General features: G+C 44.8%; 1 protein-coding gene across 1 annotated transcript in view; it reads right to left on the bottom strand.

The window, feature by feature from the left end:
• Positions 1–17,516, bottom strand: part of GCKR (glucokinase regulator) — a 94,572-nt gene extending 77,056 nt beyond the window's left edge. The window contains exons 1-8 of the mRNA XM_077291939.1: positions 17,397–17,516; positions 14,587–14,671; positions 14,291–14,446; positions 12,269–12,337; positions 12,104–12,172; positions 11,691–11,764; positions 11,535–11,601; positions 4,046–4,099 (exon numbers count right to left, since the gene is read on the bottom strand). Coding sequence (XP_077148054.1) covers positions 4,046–4,099; positions 11,535–11,601; positions 11,691–11,764; positions 12,104–12,172; positions 12,269–12,337; positions 14,291–14,446; positions 14,587–14,646 — 549 coding nt within the window. The 5' untranslated portion in view covers positions 14,647–14,671; positions 17,397–17,516. The remainder of the gene's footprint in view (positions 1–4,045; positions 4,100–11,534; positions 11,602–11,690; positions 11,765–12,103; positions 12,173–12,268; positions 12,338–14,290; positions 14,447–14,586; positions 14,672–17,396) is intronic.
• Between the last annotated feature and the right edge of the window lie 1,197 nt (positions 17,517–18,713).

Here is an 18,713-nt window from a genome sequence, read left to right as displayed (position 1 = left end):
CTGCCAACGCAGAAGAATGAACCTCAGAAATGACTTTACTGGTCCAATCATCAGGAACAAACAGTCTACCAGGTGGGCAACGATCAGGTCTATCCGCCTGAAACTCCTGCAAGGCCCGCCGCAGGTCTGGAGAAACGGCAGACAATATCACTCCATCCTTAAGGATACCTGTAGGTTCAGAATTACCAGGGGAGTCAGGCTCAAAACTCCTAGAAAGGGCATCCGCCTTAACATTCTTAGAACCCGGTAGGTATGACACCACAAAATCAAACCGAGAGAAAAACAACGACCAGCGCGCCTGTCTAGGATTCAGGCGTCTGGCGGACTCAAGATAAATTAAATTTTTGTGGTCGGTCAATACCACCACCTGATGTCTAGCCCCCTCAAGCCAATGACGCCACTCCTCAAAAGCCCACTTCATGGCCAAAAGCTCCCGATTCCCAATATTATAATTCCGCTCGGCGGGCGAAAATTTACGAGAAAAAAAAGCACAAGGTTTCATCACGGAGCAGTCGGAACTTCTCTGCGACAAAACCGCCCCAGCTCCGATTTCAGAAGCGTCGACCTCAACCTGAAAAGGAAGAGCAACATCAGGCTGACGCAACACAGGGGCGGAAGAAAAGCGGCGCTTAAGCTCCCGAAAGGCCTCCACAGCAGCAGGGGACCAATCAGCAACATCAGCACCCTTCTTAGTCAAATCAGTCAATGGTTTAACAACATCAGAAAAACCAGCAATAAATCGACGATAAAAGTTAGCAAAGCCCAAAAATTTCTGAAGACTCTTAAGAGAAGAGGGTTGCGTCCAATCACCAATAGCCTGAACCTTGACAGGATCCATCTCGATGGAAGAGGGGGAAAAAATGTATCCCAAGAAGGAAATCTTTTGCACCCCAAAAACGCACTTAGAACCCTTCACACACAAGGAATTAGACCGCAAAACCTGAAAAACCCTCCTGACCTGCTGGACATGAGAGTCCCAGTCATCCGAAAAAATCAGAATATCATCCAGATACACAATCATAAATTTATCCAAATAATCACGGAAAATGTCATGCATAAAGGACTGAAAGACTGAAGGGGCATTTGAAAGGCCAAAAGGCATCACCAAATACTCAAAGTGGCCCTCGGGCGTATTAAATGCGGTTTTCCACTCATCCCCCTGCTTAATTCGCACCAAATTATACGCCCCACGGAGATCTATCTTAGAGAACCACTTGGCCCCCTTTATGCGAGCAAACAAATCAGTCAGCAGTGGCAACGGATATTGATATTTAACCGTGATTTTATTCAAAAGCCGATAATCAATACACGGCCTCAAAGAGCCATCTTTCTTAGACACAAAGAAAAAACCGGCTCCTAAGGGAGATGACGAAGGACGAATATGTCCCTTTTCCAAGGACTCCTTTATATATTCTCGCATAGCAGCATGTTCAGGCACAGACAGATTAAATAAACGACCCTTAGGGTATTTACTACCCGGAATCAAATCTATGGCACAATCGCACTCCCGGTGCGGAGGTAATGAACCAAGCTTAGGTTCTTCAAAAACGTCACGATAGTCAGTCAAGAATTCAGGAATCTCAGAGGGAATAGATGATGAAATGGAAACCAAAGGTACGTCCCCATGCGTCCCCTTACATCCCCAGCTTAACACAGACATAGCTTTCCAGTCGAGGACTGGGTTATGAGATTGCAGCCATGGCAATCCAAGCACCAACACATCATGTAGGTTATACAGCACAAGAAAGCGAATAATCTCCTGATGATCCGGATTAATTCGCATAGTTACTTGTGTCCAGTATTGTGGTTTATTAGTAGCCAATGGGGTGGAGTCAATCCCCTTCAGAGGTATAGGAGTTTCAAGAGGCTCTAAATCATACCCACAGCGTTTGGCAAAGGACCAATCCATAAGACTCAAAGCGGCGCCAGAGTCGACATAGGCGTCCGCGGTAATAGATGATAAAGAACAAATCAGGGTCACAGATAGAATAAACTTAGACTGAAAAGTGCCAATTGAAACTGACTTATCAAGCTTCTTAGTACGCTTAGAGCATGCTGATATAACATGAGTTGAATCACCACAATAAAAGCACAACCCATTTTTTCGTCTAAAATTCTGCCGTTCGCTTCTGGACAGAATTCTATCACATTGCATATTCTCTGGCGTCTTCTCAGTAGACACCGCCAACTGGTGCACAGGTTTGCGCTCCCGCAGACGTCTATCGATCTGGATAGCCATTGTCATGGACTCATTCAGACCCGCAGGCACAGGGAACCCCACCATAACATCCTTAATGGCATCAGAGAGACCCTCTCTGAAATTCGCCGCCAGGGCGCACTCATTCCACTGAGTAAGCACAGACCATTTACGGAATTTTTGGCAATATATTTCAACCTCATCTTGCCCCTGAGATAGGGACATCAAGGCTTTTTCCGCCTGAAGCTCTAAATGAGGTTCCTCATAAAGCAACCCCAAGGCCAGAAAAAACGCATCCACATTGAGCAACGCAGGATCCCCTGGAGCCAATGCAAAAGCCCAATCTTGAGGGTCGCCCCGGAGCAAGGAAATCACAATCCTGACCTGCTGAGCAGGATCTCCAGCAGAGCGAGATTTCAGGGACAAAAACAACTTGCAATTATTTTTGAAATTTTGAAAGCAAGATCTATTCCCCGAGAAAAATTCAGGCAAAGGAATTCTAGGTTCAGATATAGGAACCTGAACAACAAAATCTTGTAAATTTTGAACTTTCGTGGTGAGATTATTCAAACCTGCAGCTAAACTCTGAATATCCATTTTAAACAGGTGAACACAGAGCCATTCCAGGATTAGAAGGAGAGAGAGAGAGGAAGGCTGCAATATAGGCAGACTTGCAAGTGATTCAATTACAAGCACACTCAGAACTGAAGGAGAAAAAAAAAAAAAAAATCTTCAGCAGACTTCTTTTTTCTCTCCTTTCTCTGCCAATTAATTTAACCCTTTGCGGGCCGGTCAAACTGTTATGGTTCTCAATGGCAAGAGAACATAGCCCCGCAAACATAAGAACTAGCTCTTGGAAGGATGGAAACTAAACTGACCATGAACTAAACCTGCCGCACAACTAACAGTAGCCGGGTAGCGTAGCCTGCGTTTTATCCCTAGACGCCCAGCGCCAGCCGGAGGATTAACTAATCCTGGCAGAGGAAAATACAGTCCTGGCTCACCTCTAGAGAAATTTCCCCGAAAGGCAGACAGAGGCCCCCACATATATTGGCGGTGATTTTAGATGAAAATGACAAACGTAGTATGAAAATAGGTTTAGCAAAATCGAGGTCCGCTTACTAGACAGCAGGAAGACAGAAAGGGCACTTTCATGGTCAGCTAAAAATCCTATCAAAACACATCCTGAAATTACTTTAAGACTCTAGTATTAACTCATAACATCAGAGTGGCAATTTCAGATCACAAGAGCTTTCCAGACACAGAAACGAAACTGAAGCTGTGAACTGGAACAAAATGCAAAAAACAAACAAGGACAAAAGTCCACTTAGCTGGGAGTTGTCTAGAAGCAGGAACATGCACAGAAAGGCTTCTGATTACAATGTTGACCGGCATGGAAGTGACAGAGGAGCAAGGTTAAATAGCGACTCCCACATCCTGATGGGAACAGGTGAACAGAGGGGATGATGCACACAAGTTCAATTCCACCAGTGGCCACCGGGGGAGCCCAAAATCCAATTTCACAACAGGGCACATACCCACCACTATAACTAGAACAGGCTATTTGGACTCAAGACTGGGGCAGGAAAGGGACCTATGGTCCAAGTGAAGGAACGCCTAACATCTATGAACAGCTCCTTTGTGAGTTCATTCTGGTTTGTAATGAGTCGTGACCAGACCCATCCAATATGACTGAATGTACAGAAAACAGAGTGGATTTTGAGGTGAGCACTCCCAACATCCCAATAAATCAGCGCTAGAGACATCAGATCAGGGCAGGGAAAACGGCTCCAGACTGATCATGGATGGCACCATTGCATGTTCGTGAAGAAGTGGCCAAGTACTCACAGACAGACTGCACGAGATCCCTATAAACACCACCTTCTTCTTCCCTTCGCAGACCTAGAAACACAGGAACGTCATGAGGATGAGACTGAAGGAAGGAGAAAAGGAAGAAGATATGAGAGAACTGTAAAACAGGAGAGGCGATGAAGAATCAGCCTGAAACCTGAGCAAAACCAAAGAGGAAGAGGAAAGAGAAGGAAGAGGAGGATATGGGAGATATGAAAAACAAGAGGGAAAGCGAGAGATATATCAGAAAACTAAGCAAGATCAAAGAGGAGGAAGGAAAAGAAATTAGAAGGAACAACAAGAAGATGGAGAAGGAAAGGGAAGAGGAAAAAGACAAAGAAAGAGAAGAGGAAGAACGAAGAGCAAGAAGAAAACGAATAGGAGGAGGAGGAGCGGGAGGAGAAAGAAGAGGAGAAGGAACGAGAAAGAGCAAGAAGAGGGAGAAGAAGGAAGAGGTTGAAAAGAAGAAAATGGAAGAGAAATAAGAGGTGGAGGAGAAGGATGAGGAGGATATAAGAGAAGCAAAAAGCGAGGGGGAAAATGAGAGATAAACTAGTAAAATAAGTAAGACCAAAGAGAATGAGGAGGAAGGTGTCATGTTGTGAATTTGGATTCTGGGCTCCCCCGGTGGCCGCTTGTGGAATTGGACTTGTCATCCTCTTTCCTGTTTCACCTGATTCCATCAGTAGTGGGTGTCGCTATTTAAGCTCATTTCTCTGGTGGTTTCTTGCCGGTCAACAATGTTATCTGATGCCTCTCAGTGCTTGTTCCTGCTTCTAGACAACTACGAGATAAGTTGGACTTTTGTCCATGTTTTGTTTTGCCTATTTGTTCCAGTTCACAGCTGAAGTTTTGTTACTGTGTCTGGAAAGCTCTCGTTGATCAGGGATTGCTACTCTGGCGTTATGAGTTAATGCCAGAGTTTAAGGTAATCTCTGGATGGTGTTTTGTTAGTGTTTTTCTGCTGACCATGAAAGTATACTATCTGTCTTCTGCTATCTAGTAAGCGGACCTCAAATTTGCTAAGACTATTTTCCTGCTGCGTTTGTTGTTTCATCTGAACTCACCGTCATTATATGTGGGGGGCTACTGTCTTCTTTGGAATATTTCTCTAGAGGTGAGCCAGGTCTTATATTTCCCTCTGCTAGCTATTTAGGTCTTAGGCCAGAGCTGGGCATCTAGCGATAAATAGGAAATGCTACCTGGCTATTTCTAGTTGCGCGGCAGGCTTAGTTCATGGTCAGTATAGTTCCATCTTCCGAGAGCTTGTCCCTCTATAGGCTTGCTATGATCTCTGCCTGCAGAGATCATGACAGTTTGACCGGCCAATAAAGTGTTAAAGACCCAGGTTGAGAAAGGAGAGTTATAAGTAGTCTGCTGGAATTTTTTTTTTTTTTTCCTCCAGTCTGCCTTGCTGCAGTCTTTTTTCTCTCTCTCCTCCTAATCTCTGTATGCTCTGTGTGCACCTGACAATAATGGATCTCCAGAGTGTAACTGCGGGTTTGAATAATCTCATCACGAAAGTACAAAATTTACAAGATTTTGTGGTATATGCTCCGGTATCTGAGCCGAGAATTCCTTTGCCGGAGTTCTTCACAGGGAATAGAGCTAGCTTCCAGAATTTCCGAAATAATTGTAAGCTTTATTTGTCCCTGAAGTCTCGTTCAGCTGGAGACCCTGCTCAGCAGGTTAGGATTGTGATTTCCTTGCTCAGGGGTGACCCTCAAGATTGGGCCTTCTCATTGCCAGCAGGGGATCCTGCGTTACGCGATGTGGATGCGTTTTTTCTGGCCTTGGGCTTGCTTTATGAGGAACCTCATTTGGAACTGCAGGCAGAAAAAACTTTGATGGCACTATCTCAGGGGCAAGACGAAGCTGAAGTTTTCTGCCAAAAATTCCGTAAATGGTCTGTGCTTACTCAGTGGAATGAGTGCGCCTTGGCGGCAACTTTCAGAGAAGGTCTCTCTGATGCCGTTAAGGATGTTATGGTGGGGTTCCCTTTGCCTGCAGGTCTGAATGAGTCCATGACAATGGCTATTCAGATTGATAGGCGTCTGCGGGAGCGCAAACCGGTGCACCATCTGGCGGTGTCTATGGAAAAGACGCCAGAAAGTATGCAGTGTGATAGAATTCTGTCCAGGAGCGAGCGACAGAATTTTAGACGGAAGAATGGATTGTGTTTCTATTGTGGGGATTCTACTCATGTTATATCGGCATGCTCTAGGCGTACAAAGAAGCTTGATAAGTCTGTTTCCATTGGCACCATTCAGTCTAAGTTTATTTTGTCTGTAACCCTGATTTGCTCTTTGTCATCCATTGCCACGGACGCCTATGTTGACTCTGGCGCCGCTCTGAGTCTTATGGATTGGTCCTTTGCCAATCGTTGTGGTTTTGATTTAGAGCCTTTGGAGACTCTTATTCCTCTGAAGGGGATTGACTCCACCCCATTGGCTAATAATAAACCACAATACTGGACACAAGTAACCATGCGTATCAATCCGGATCACCAGGAGATTATTCGTTTCCTGGTGCTGTATAATTTACATGACGATTTGGTACTGGGATTGCCATGGTTGCAGTCTCACAACCCAGTCTTGGACTGGAGAGCAATGTCTGTGTTGAGCTGGGGATGTAAGGGTATTCATGGGGACGTACCTTTGGTTTCTATTTCGTCGTCCATTCCCTCTGAAGTCCCTGAGTTCCTCTCTGATTATCAAGACGTCTTTGACGAACCCAAGCTTGGGTCGTTACCTCCGCACCGTGAGTGCGATTGTGCCATAGATTTGATACCGGGTTGTAAATATCCAAAGGGTCGTTTGTTTAATTTGTCTGTGCCGGAACATGCTGCTATGCGGGAATATATAAAGGAGTCTTTGGAAAAGGGACATATTCGTCCATCTTCTTCTCCCTTGGGAGCTGGGTTTTTCTTTGTCTCAAAAAAAGACGGCTCTTTGAGACCATGTATTGATTATCGGCTTCTGAATAAGATCACTGTTAAGTATCAATACCCATTGCCATTGCTTACTGATTTGTTTGCTCGTATAGAGGGTGCTAAGTGGTTCTCTAAAATTGATCTTCGTGGGGCGTATAATTTGGTGCGGATCAGGCAGGGGGATGAGTGGAAGACCGCATTTAATACGCCCGAGGGCCACTTTGAGTATTTGGTCATGCCTTTTGGTCTTTCTAATGCCCCTTCAGTTTTCCAGTCTTTTATGCATGATATTTTCCGCGATTTTCTGGATAAATTTATGATAATATATCTGGATGATATTCTGATTTTTTCTGATGACTGGGACTCTCATGTCCAGCAGGTCAGGAGAGTTTTTCAGGTTCTGCGGTCTAATTCTTTATGTGTGAAGGGGTCTAAGTGCGTTTTTGGGGTCCAGAAAATTTCCTTTTTGGGGTATATTTTTTCTCCCTCTTCCATTGAGATGGATCCCGTCAAGGTGCAAGCTATTTGTGACTGGACTCAGCCCTCCTCTCTTAAGGGTCTTCAGAGATTTTTGGGCTTTGCCAACTTTTACCGCCGATTTATTGCTGGTTTTTCGGATGTCGTTAAACCACTGACTGATTTGACCAGACAAGGCGCTGATGTTGCTAATTGGTCCCCTCATGCTGTAGAGGCCTTTCAGGAGCTTAAGCGCCGTTTTGCCTCTGCCCCTGTGTTGCGTCAGCCTGATGTGAATCTGCCTTTTCAGGTTGAGGTTGACGCTTCGGAGATCGGAGCTGGGGCAGTGTTGTCGCAGAAAGGTTCCGACTGCTCCGTCATTAGGCCTTGTGCTTTCTTTTCTCGCAAATTTTCGCCCGCAGAGCGGAATTATGATGTTGGGAATCGGGAGCTTTTGGCCATGAAGTGGGCGTTTGAGGAGTGGCGCCATTGGCTCGAGGGGGCTAGGCATCAGGTGGTGGTATTGACTGATCACAAGAATTTGATTTATCTTGAGACTGCCAGACGCCTGAATCCTAGACAGGCGCGCTGGTCTTTATTTTTTTCTCGCTTTAATTTTGTGGTGTCATACCTACCGGGTTCTAAGAATGTTAAGGCAGATGCCCTTTCTAGGAGTTTTGACCCGGACTCTCCTGGTAATTCTGAACCCACAGGTATCCTTAGGGAGGGAGTAATTTTGTCGGCCGTTTCTCCTGATCTGCGGCGGTCCTTGCAAGAGTTTCAGGCGGATAGACCGGATCGTTGTCCGCCTGATAGACTGTTTGTTCCGGATGATTGGACCAGCAGAGTCATCTCTGAGGTACATTCTTCTGCATTGGCAGGTCATCCCGGAATTTTTGGTACCAGGGATTTGGTGGCAAGATCCTTCTGGTGGCCTTCTCTGTCACGAGATGTGCGAGTCTTTGTGCAGTCATGTGACGTTTGTGCTCGGGCCAAGTCTTGTAGTTCTCGGGCTAGCGGACTGCTGTTGCCCTTGCCTATTCCTAAGAGGCCTTGGACACACATCTCGATGGATTTTATTTCAGATCTGCCTGTTTCCCAGAAGATGTCTGTCATCTGGGTGGTCTGTGACCGTTTCTCTAAAATGGTCCATTTGGTTCCTCTGCCCAAGTTGCCTTCTTCTTCTGAGTTGGTTCCTCTGTTTTTTCAGAATGTTGTCCGATTGCACGGTATTCCTGAGAATATTGTTTCTGACAGAGGTACCCAATTTGTGTCTAGATTTTGGCGGGCATTCTGTGCTAGGATGGGCATAGATTTGTCTTTTTCATCTGCTTTTCACCCTCAGACTAATGGCCAGACCGAGCGGACTAATCAGACCCTTGAGACATATCTGAGGTGTTTTGTCTCTGCTGACCAGGATGATTGGGTTGCTTTTTTGCCATTGGCAGAGTTCGCCCTCAATAATCGGGCCAGTTCTTCCACCTTGGTGTCCCCGTTTTTCTGTAATTCGGGGTTTCACCCTCGATTTTCCTCCGGTCAGGTGGAATCCTCGGATTGTCCTGGAGTGGATGCGGTGGTGGAGAGATTGCATCACATCTGGGGGCAGGTTATGGACAATTTGAAGTTGTCCCAGGAGAAGACTCAGCGTTTTGCCAACCGTCATCGTCGTGTTGGTTCTCGGCTTTGTGTTGGAGATTTAGTGTGGTTGTCTTCTCGTTTTGTCCCTATGAGGGTCTCTTCTCCTAAGTTTAAACCTCGGTTCATCGGCCCTTATAGAATATTGGAGATTCTTAATCCTGTTTCTTTCCGTTTGGACCTCCCTGCGTCCTTTTCCATTCATAACGTTTTTCATCGGTCGTTATTGCGCAGGTATGAGGTACCTGTTGTACCTTCAGTTGAGCCTCCTGCTCCGGTGTTGGTTGAGGGTGAGTTGGAGTACGTTGTGGAGAAAATTTTGGACTCTCGTGTTTCCAGACGGAAACTCCAGTATCTGGTCAACTGGAAGGGTTACGGCCAGGAGGATAATTCTTGGGTCAATGCATCTGATGTTCATGCTTCTGATCTTGTTCGTGCCTTCCATAGGGCTCATCCTGGTCGCCCTGGTGGATCTGGTGAGGGTTCGGTGCCCCCTCCTTGAGGGGGGGGTACTGTTGTGAATTTGGATTCTGGGCTCCCCCGGTGGCCGCTTGTGGAATTGGACTTGTCATCCTCTTTCCTGTTTCACCTGATTCCATCAGTAGTGGGTGTCGCTATTTAAGCTCATTTCTCTGGTGGTTTCTTGCCGGTCAACAATGTTATCTGATGCCTCTCAGTGCTTGTTCCTGCTTCTAGACAACTACGAGATAAGTTGGACTTTTGTCCATGTTTTGTTTTGCCTATTTGTTCCAGTTCACAGCTGAAGTTTTGTTACTGTGTCTGGAAAGCTCTCGTTGATCAGGGATTGCTACTCTGGCGTTATGAGTTAATGCCAGAGTTTAAGGTAATCTCTGGATGGTGTTTTGTTAGTGTTTTTCTGCTGACCATGAAAGTATACTATCTGTCTTCTGCTATCTAGTAAGCGGACCTCAAATTTGCTAAGACTATTTTCCTGCTGCGTTTGTTGTTTCATCTGAACTCACCGTCATTATATGTGGGGGGCTACTGTCTTCTTTGGAATATTTCTCTAGAGGTGAGCCAGGTCTTATATTTCCCTCTGCTAGCTATTTAGGTCTTAGGCCAGAGCTGGGCATCTAGCGATAAATAGGAAATGCTACCTGGCTATTTCTAGTTGCGCGGCAGGCTTAGTTCATGGTCAGTATAGTTCCATCTTCCGAGAGCTTGTCCCTCTATAGGCTTGCTATGATCTCTGCCTGCAGAGATCATGACAGTGTCACACCTGTGACTTGGACTGTTAATGGGCGCCATCCTTCTCACTGTGTTTGCCGCTCTGCTCCTCCCAGTGTCAGGCAGTCTAGCAGAACTACCTCCTGCAGCATTCTCAGTACTGCTAAATCCTCCTGTTGCTAGAGAGTCTCTACCTGGCTATAGGGAGGTGCGGCCAGACTCTGAAATAATTTAACCTGCTGTGATCTGCAGAGTTTTGCTTCCCTGTCCTATCCCCTACCAGTAAGGAATATATTAGGTTGCTCCTGCCTACACACCTTGCCTGAACTTAGGTACTTTTGCAGTTAGTCACCAATTTCCTGTCTAGGTTCATTCTTTTTTTGACTCTCCTGTTTCTGATCCAGCTTGTTTACCTGTTTTTGTCTAATCTCTCTGCTCATGACCTCGACTTCTTATCTTGAACCTCTGCTGCCCACCTGAACCCGCCTTTGTCGTCGTCCTCTGTGCCTCTCATTTCTGCCTTAACGCGTAAGTCAGCTGCTGCAGGTCCTAGCAGTGACCTGGAGTGGCACCTGGTGACTACCTTGACTGCCCAAGCCTATCTTCACAACCAGTCAGTTAGTCACGCCCCTCCAGGGTAAGCCCGACCAGTGGCCCAGTGAGTCAACACCCACCCCCATCACAGAAGAGGAAGAAAGGGGAGAAGGAAGAGGAAGAGAAGGAAGAAGAAGAGGAAATAGAAGGAACATGAAGAGGAACAAGAGGTAGAGGAGGATGGAGAAGGAAGAGGAGGATATGAGAGAAGCAAAAATGGGGTTAGGGGAGGATGAAGAACAACTGGCTGTACTACAGAGAACCATCTCACTTTACAGCCTGCTGTAAAACAGAAGACTATCACATTATCACTGGTGGGGAAACGGTTAGTTATGATTCTGTTCTACTGTGTGAGCCAAGATAGGCAGCAGTCACATTGACAGTAGAAGATAGCTTACCCTCTACTGCAAGCAAATTAGGTACAACCCAAGGCAAGGAGTTATGTTTTTAGCAGAAAGCCACCATGTTTTGCTGGTCTTGGATAATCCTTTTAATATTGGGTCAGATGTAATAGTATAGTAGTGATATGGATCACTTATTTCAGTCTGAGAATCCTTTCACCATAAACACAGCGGTGATTGATTCTGATCAGATCCAGTCTGTAGGTTCTGGGACTGTCAACTGCAGGTATATCATGGACTATGAAGCAGATTGCACATGATTTTCCTGGTGGTCACTTACTTTCTGCAGCTCCTCTTGTCCCCGGATAGGGTTGTCCTCAGGAGCTTCCTGAGCTGTCACAATAGATCTGCAGATTAAATAAGGTACCTCAAAAGTTTAATCTCTACCAGAAAAAAACAGTGAATTGTATGTCACTCACACAATGATGGCACCCACCTGTCCCCTCCTGCAATAATGTAGGTATAACACGGGCTCTGGTGGAGACCTCTCATCAGACGGTTGAAGGAATTCTACAGATAGGAATCATGAGATGAAATGAGGAAGTCTCAGTCCAGAACATGGAGAAGGATGAAGAATTAGAGGATGTTATGGAGGTGGACAGCTCAGTGGTCAGTGCTTGGACATCTGACCAAGAATGACTCCTGTTTTGGTCCCTGTATGTTTTCCATGTCCTTGAGTTGTTTCCCCCAGAACTCCAGAAGTGTGGGCACTAAATGAGAGTTTACTGGGACAAGAACCCATAAAAATTTATAACAAGCCACTTGGACGTGAAGAGAAGACTGGCTACCTCTCATAACTGAGGAATGAAGATCCATGTGTTGGTGAAGGAGGAGAAGACTAGGACTCACCGCAAGGAGCACTGCCAGCCGGCCAGACGTACCACATCCACTGAGGACGATGAGGCCATCATCTGGATTCTGCAGGACAGGAGACTCATCAGCCCCTATCATTTCCTCAAGTACAGCAGTATATACTATATACTACAAGTCAATGCTCGATACAGCCATGTTTACCTCTATGATTTGCTGCACCTTCTTAGCGATGTCCCCGACAGTCTTCAGGATGGATTCGCTGTACAGTCTCTGGGGAACACAGGGTTAACGTCAGTGAATACTATAAATGGCAGCTAGTACTATGATTATTGGAATTCATCCCAATATTGATGTCGAACAATAAATGTGTATGAATCTAGTGACGTCGTAAGGACGTTACCGGTCTCCTACAGATGTCCTTAGTGTGATGTATACAGCGTGGGTGTGCCATCACCGGCAAGACGTTACCATGAAATCATGAGTTCATCAGAAACATCACAACATGTCCTCATCCATGGATACAAGAAGCTGTCAGATGTACCCAATTCACTTCTACAAAAACCAACCTGACCGATTAGTTCTAAATTTTATGTGATGTGCCTAACTGGAGGGGGCTCTGGTTCTCCTTTAGGCCTCTTTCACACTCCAGTCTTTTTGTTTCAGTCAAAATCCATTGTTTTGTGAAAAAAACAGATCCAGCGAATTTGGCCTCACGTTTCGTCCGTCGTGCGCTGGATCCGTCGGAATTTGTTTATCCGTCATCTGGAGAGGACGGACAAAGTAACGTTTCTTGTCTGTGTTGAAAAGTCGGACAGCGACGGATCCAGCGGTGTCCATCGTTGGCTAGAATAAAAGCCTATGGGAGCAGGATCCGTCGCTGTCCATCAAATGACGGAATCCAGCGACGGATTCCGTTTTTTTACACTGAGCATGCTCCAAATCTGTATTTAGTAGCCAATTGGCCAGACAGCCCCAAATCTATATAAACCTGCCATGTGGCTTCATTCCTCAATGTGCCAGCAAGAAGCATACAAGCAAGAAGCCTGCCAGCAACCTGCCTGATGGATAGATGCATAGATGGTCACTCCTTCCATGTCTGCCACTTGCTCTACAACCTCTGAAAGATGGGGTGTTAAAACACTCAATATATAGGTTTCCATTATTTTTCAGTAGCCAATCACGTTTGGAAGTCTCCCATTTGGAGATATGAAAAAATCCATAGAAAAAACAGAAGAAACGGATGAAAAAACGGATGTGACAGATGGAATGGATCCGTTTTTTTTATGGATCCGCTATACGGATCTGTTGAAAAACTGGATCAGTTTTTTCCATTTTTCACTATTTTTGACGGATCCGTCGCGACGACGGATTTTGACTGACGCCAGAAGACTGAAGTGTGAAAGAGGCCTTAATCTCTCACCCTAGGTTTTCTCGCCCAACCTTACCCACTGGTTCTCCTCTTCTATCCCATCCTTGATCTCCCATCTCTCATTCCTGTGACTCTCTCAGGTCTCACTCTATAAGTCTCATCTTGTTCTTTATCCATATATTCTGTTCTGTTTCTAATGCCTTTGGTTCCCCCCGATCCTATCCCCTTTTATCAACCCATCTCTCATGTCCATGGTTCTCTCTCACGTCTTTACTCCATGGTCCTTCTGCCAGCCCTAACCCTCTTGGTATCCTCACTATGTTTCATGTCCATAGTTTTCTCTCTTGACTTCACTCCCTGGTTATTCTCCTATGCATCTCTCATGCCCTGCATTATCTCTGCCTTACTCCATGGTTCTCTGCTCATCTCTCACCCCTTTTGTCCCAATACCAACTCTCTATAGTATTGTTCTCCTCTTATTCCTCACCCTTGGTTCTCCTCTCAACCTTTACCCCATTTGTTCCCCCAGCTTTCATGCTCACAATTCACTCTCTAAGCTTCACCCCCTGATTTTCTTCTTGTCCCTCACCATATGGTTTCTTCTCAACATCTCTCCCCACCTTGGTCACCTCACCATCTCTTCTGCCCATGGTTCCCTCGGCCTTACTGTATGGTTTACCTCTCATCCCTCACCACATAGTTTATTCCCGTTCCATGTTTCTTCTCTCATTTCTCACTTTTCCTGGCCTTACAATCTAGTTTTCCTCTCATTCCTTAAATCCTTGGTCCATTCACCATCGCAAGTGCATAGTTCTCTTGGCCTAACCTCTAGGTTCTTCTTTCCCATTCCCCACCTGATAATTGTTGATGGTCTCATCTTCTTCCTGAAAGATTTCAGCGTCGCAGTCTCGTAGGAGCTGGACCAGCGTGTTGGCGTCAGCTTTGTCCAGTTCTCTGGTAATAGGATTGGACTTTTCACTGATTGGCAGAGATTCTTCATAACCAGCCAGCTAGATGGAAAAAGGACCAGAATACTGTCACTCATGAAATGTGTGAGCACCACTGTCTTGTAGTCTTCTTCACAACCCACGATCGTACATTGATCTATCAGTATATCTGTGGTTACATTGTGATGGAAGCTTGTTTTTACCTCCCATTTTCCGGGGTCTGGAGTGTCTATGATGTGTTTGTATTTGCGGGTCCCTCTCATGATGGTGATTGATTAAAAGTAATCCCTGTAAAAAGAAGAAAACACGAACCAAAGAGTTAGACAAGGTCTGAAGGTTCATGCACTATGATGTGAACTACTGGAAGACTCTTTACTGTTAATAATTGTCTGGATGTCTAAGTAAAGTTTCTCCTTGTGATGAGCACCAAGTTGGTGTAAAGAGACTTATAGACCCTGCAATGCTCCCCTGAAAATTTAAATAAGCAAAGTTAATATTTACCCTTTAAAGGACCTTTTAGATAGGAAGCCCAACCATGATAAGGGGAAAAAGCTCTGAAGTGTTTCTGATAATGGAGCTACTGTTTGGGCTTCCTATTTTAATGGATGTGGCAAGGCTGAAAAGGCTCTTTAAAGGGTCATTATTGACCTTTTCCAATAGGTGGCACTAGAGTGCCTGCCCTTTTCTTCTCTGGAAAGGCTTCTTGCATATTCAACTGTTGGTAATAAATCATTGGATATTCTTCTTTAGACATCTGGGAATATCAGGGTGGGTGATCTAAAAATAGAGAAAACAGAACTTGTCCTGACGGCAGCAGTCCAAAACTACAACTCCCTGCCACTCAATGACTGCTAAGATTGTAGGGAAATGGAGAAGGCTGTGGCTCCTGAAGACTCCAAATTGTCCAACATAACCTGTATACAGATCACACATACAAAGCGGGTGTAAACTGAGAAAATGACCGTGTATGAGGAGTCAATGATGGGCACGGTCTATACCTATGGTCCATGAAGAGAAGCGTTCAAAACTAGACACAACATTACCTAATGAATTAGGATATCACCTCCTCACCAAGTGAACTGATCCGCCAGTAATCCAGAATATCATCCATCAATTCAAGAGAACATGCACCCTGGTGATCCAGCATATCATCCCTTATTGCAACATAACATCCATCTAGTTATCCAGGTTATAACCCATTACTCCAACATAACATGCAACCCAGAAAAAAACGGGATACCAACCATTGCTCAGATATATTGTGCATCTCAGTAATCCAGGGTATGACATTAGACTACACCTCTATTTCTAAGAGAGAATACACCCCATTAATTCAGGTGTCCTCCAAACGTCCCATACATACTGTCCTTCAACATCCCATACATATTATCCTCCAAACAGCTCATATCTACTATTCTCCAAACATCTCATACCTATTGTCCTCAAAACATCTTATACCTACTGTCCTTCTACCATATCATACCTATTTTCCTCCAACCATCTCATAATTACTATCCTCCAATCATCTCATGCCTAATGTCGTATAAGTATCTCATATGTAATTTCCTCTAATCATCCAATATCTACTTTACTCCAACCATCTTATACCTAAAGCCCTCTAAACGTCTCATACTTGCTGTTTCTTGGCTTTCAGCCATCTCATATCTACTGTCCTCCAACAATCTAATATCTACTGTCCTCCAACCATCTCATACCTACTGTCCTCCAAACACGAATCTACTGTACTTCAGCCATCTCATACCTATTTTCCTCCAACCATCTCATATGTACTTTTGCTCTAAGTATCTCATATATACTGTCCTCCAACCAACTCATACTTACTGTCCTTCAAACATCTAAACATTTCATGCCTACTGTCCTCCAACATCCCATACATACTGTCCTCCAAACATCAAAACATTTCATGCCTACTGTCCTCCAAAATTATTATTATTATTATTATTTATTTATATAGCACCATTAATTCCATGGTGCTGTACATGAGAAAGGGGTTACATACAGGGTTATAGATATCATTTACAGTAAACATGTTTACAGTGACAGACCGGTACAGAGGGGAGAGGACCCTGTCCTTGCGGACTTACATTCTATGGGATAGTGGGGAAGAGACAAAAGGTCGGAGGTGCAGCAGCTCTGGCGGTGGTGAGGCAGCAGAATGGTTATTGCAGGCTGTAGGCTTTCTTGAAGAGATGGGTTTTCAGGTTTTCAAAATAACATACATTCTTGTCCTTCAACATCCCATACATACTGTCCTTCAATATCCCATACTTATTGTCCTCCAAATGGCTCCTATTCTACTATTCTCCAATCATCTCATACTTATTGTTCTCAAAACATCTTATACCTACTGTCCTACAAACATTTCATACCTACTGTCCTCCAACCATTTCACACCTACTGTCTACCAACCTTCTTATACCTACTGTCCTCTAACCATCTAAACATCTCATACCTACTGTCCTGCAATAATCGTCTCATACCTACTGTCCTCCAACCATTTTATACCTAATGCCATCTAAATATCTTATACTTGCTGTTTCTAATCATCTTATACCTATTGGCTTTCAACCACCTCATATCTACTGTCTTCCAACAATCTAATATCTATTGTCCTCTAACCATCTCATACCTACTGTCCTCGAAACCTCTCATACCTACTGTCATCGAACCATTTCATATTTTCTGTCCTCCAACCATCTCATACTTGTTGTCTTCCAACCATCTCATATTTTGTGTCTTCCAATCATTTCATACCTACTGTCTTCCAGCCACTTCATACCTACTGCCCTCTAACTTTCTTCTTTCCTTAAACCATCTTACATACACTGTCCTCCAATCATCTCCTATTTAGTGTCCTCTGACCCTTCCATATGGTATTGTACTTATTTCTTTGGTAAAGCATCTAGCATAAGATGAGATAAAGTTTCCTTACTGGTGTCTTCATCTATCTCAGTGTGATTTGTATGAGAGATCAGCTGGATCATTTCTATACCTGCAGATCTTCACACCAAGTCCGTTGGCAGTCCTTGCTTGTCTTGGAGGTAGATGCTGGCAGGCTCTTGCTCTGTACGGTTTTGGTGCTCAGTCCCAGATGAAATCCCTAAACTTCTTGTTTGTCTCATTGTTATCAGATCAACATTGTAATGATTAAACTTTCTGGTTAAACGTCAAACTTCACTTGTCTGTGCTAAACTCAGAAAAATACCACCTCCCCCCAGGAGGCTGGACAGCGGATGGTACAGGACACTCTGCACGTCTACCGTAATTTGTCTATATGTAGGAAAAACAGCAATGAAGGGATTTCCAAACAACATCACTTTTATTCCATGTTACACTAAAAATATCATGTTACATTAAAATTCAGTGGGGCCGATGCACCAACATCATTGTGGGGTGATGCACAGATGACGTTGTGCTAGCATTGGTGGAAGGGATCCTGGAAGGTGAGAGATTCACAAACCTCCTGTTCAGCAGCCACTGGTCGATATACTTGAGGCTCTTTAATAAAGCTCCACTCTAGTATTGTTTTACTGCACCTCTGGAGTGGTGCTTTAAATGTAATTCCCCTGCCCCTCATACTCACCTACCGCCACCGTCATCGTGTTCCAGCGTCGCTCAGGTCCATCTCCGGCATAAGTGACCTGCTGGCTGCTCCAGCGTTGCATGGAGCTGCGCGAAGGTCACTTTTCAATACAAGTCTGTGAGAGCCTCATTTTGGCCTCATTCTGGCCTTGTTCTGGATCCAGTTCTGGCCCCATTCTGGCCTCGGTCTGGCCTCATTCTGGCCCCGTTCTGACCTTGTTCTGGACCCAGTTCTGGCCCTGTTCTGGCCTTATTCTGGTCTCTTTTTGAGACCATTCTGGCCTGGTTCTGGCCTCGTTCCGGCTCTCATAGACTTGCATTGAGAGCTTGAGACATAGCTTCTGACTTCCGGACAGTCAGAAGTTGCACTCACAAGAAAGCGTTGCAGAATCGGAGTCGCACCAAAAAATGCTGAAGGGTATATGACCGGGGGCAGGAAGTTTACCTCTATAACGCTACAGCACTGAACCCCCGGGGTGCAACGTTAGTCCGCCTCCACGTGGTGCACCCTGGGTAACGCTAAAGGACTAACAATTTTGATGACCAAACAATCAAATTACATCTAGATCTCTTGGTCAATATATTTTACATCATTTTGACTCTGATTTCTGTTCCTTTGTCCCCTTTCAATCACTGTTTATTGTTATTGTTTGTTATTCATTCTTATATGATGTTAAAATATGTCCATACGATTAAATAAACTGAACCCCCCACCACTGGAGTGGAG

The sequence above is a fragment of the Ranitomeya variabilis genome, chromosome 2 (assembly GCF_051348905.1).
Source record: "Ranitomeya variabilis isolate aRanVar5 chromosome 2, aRanVar5.hap1, whole genome shotgun sequence".
Taxonomy (NCBI): Eukaryota; Metazoa; Chordata; class Amphibia; order Anura; family Dendrobatidae; genus Ranitomeya; species Ranitomeya variabilis.
Note: the sequence above shows the minus strand (reverse complement) of the source record. Positions and strands in the feature narration are given on the sequence as shown.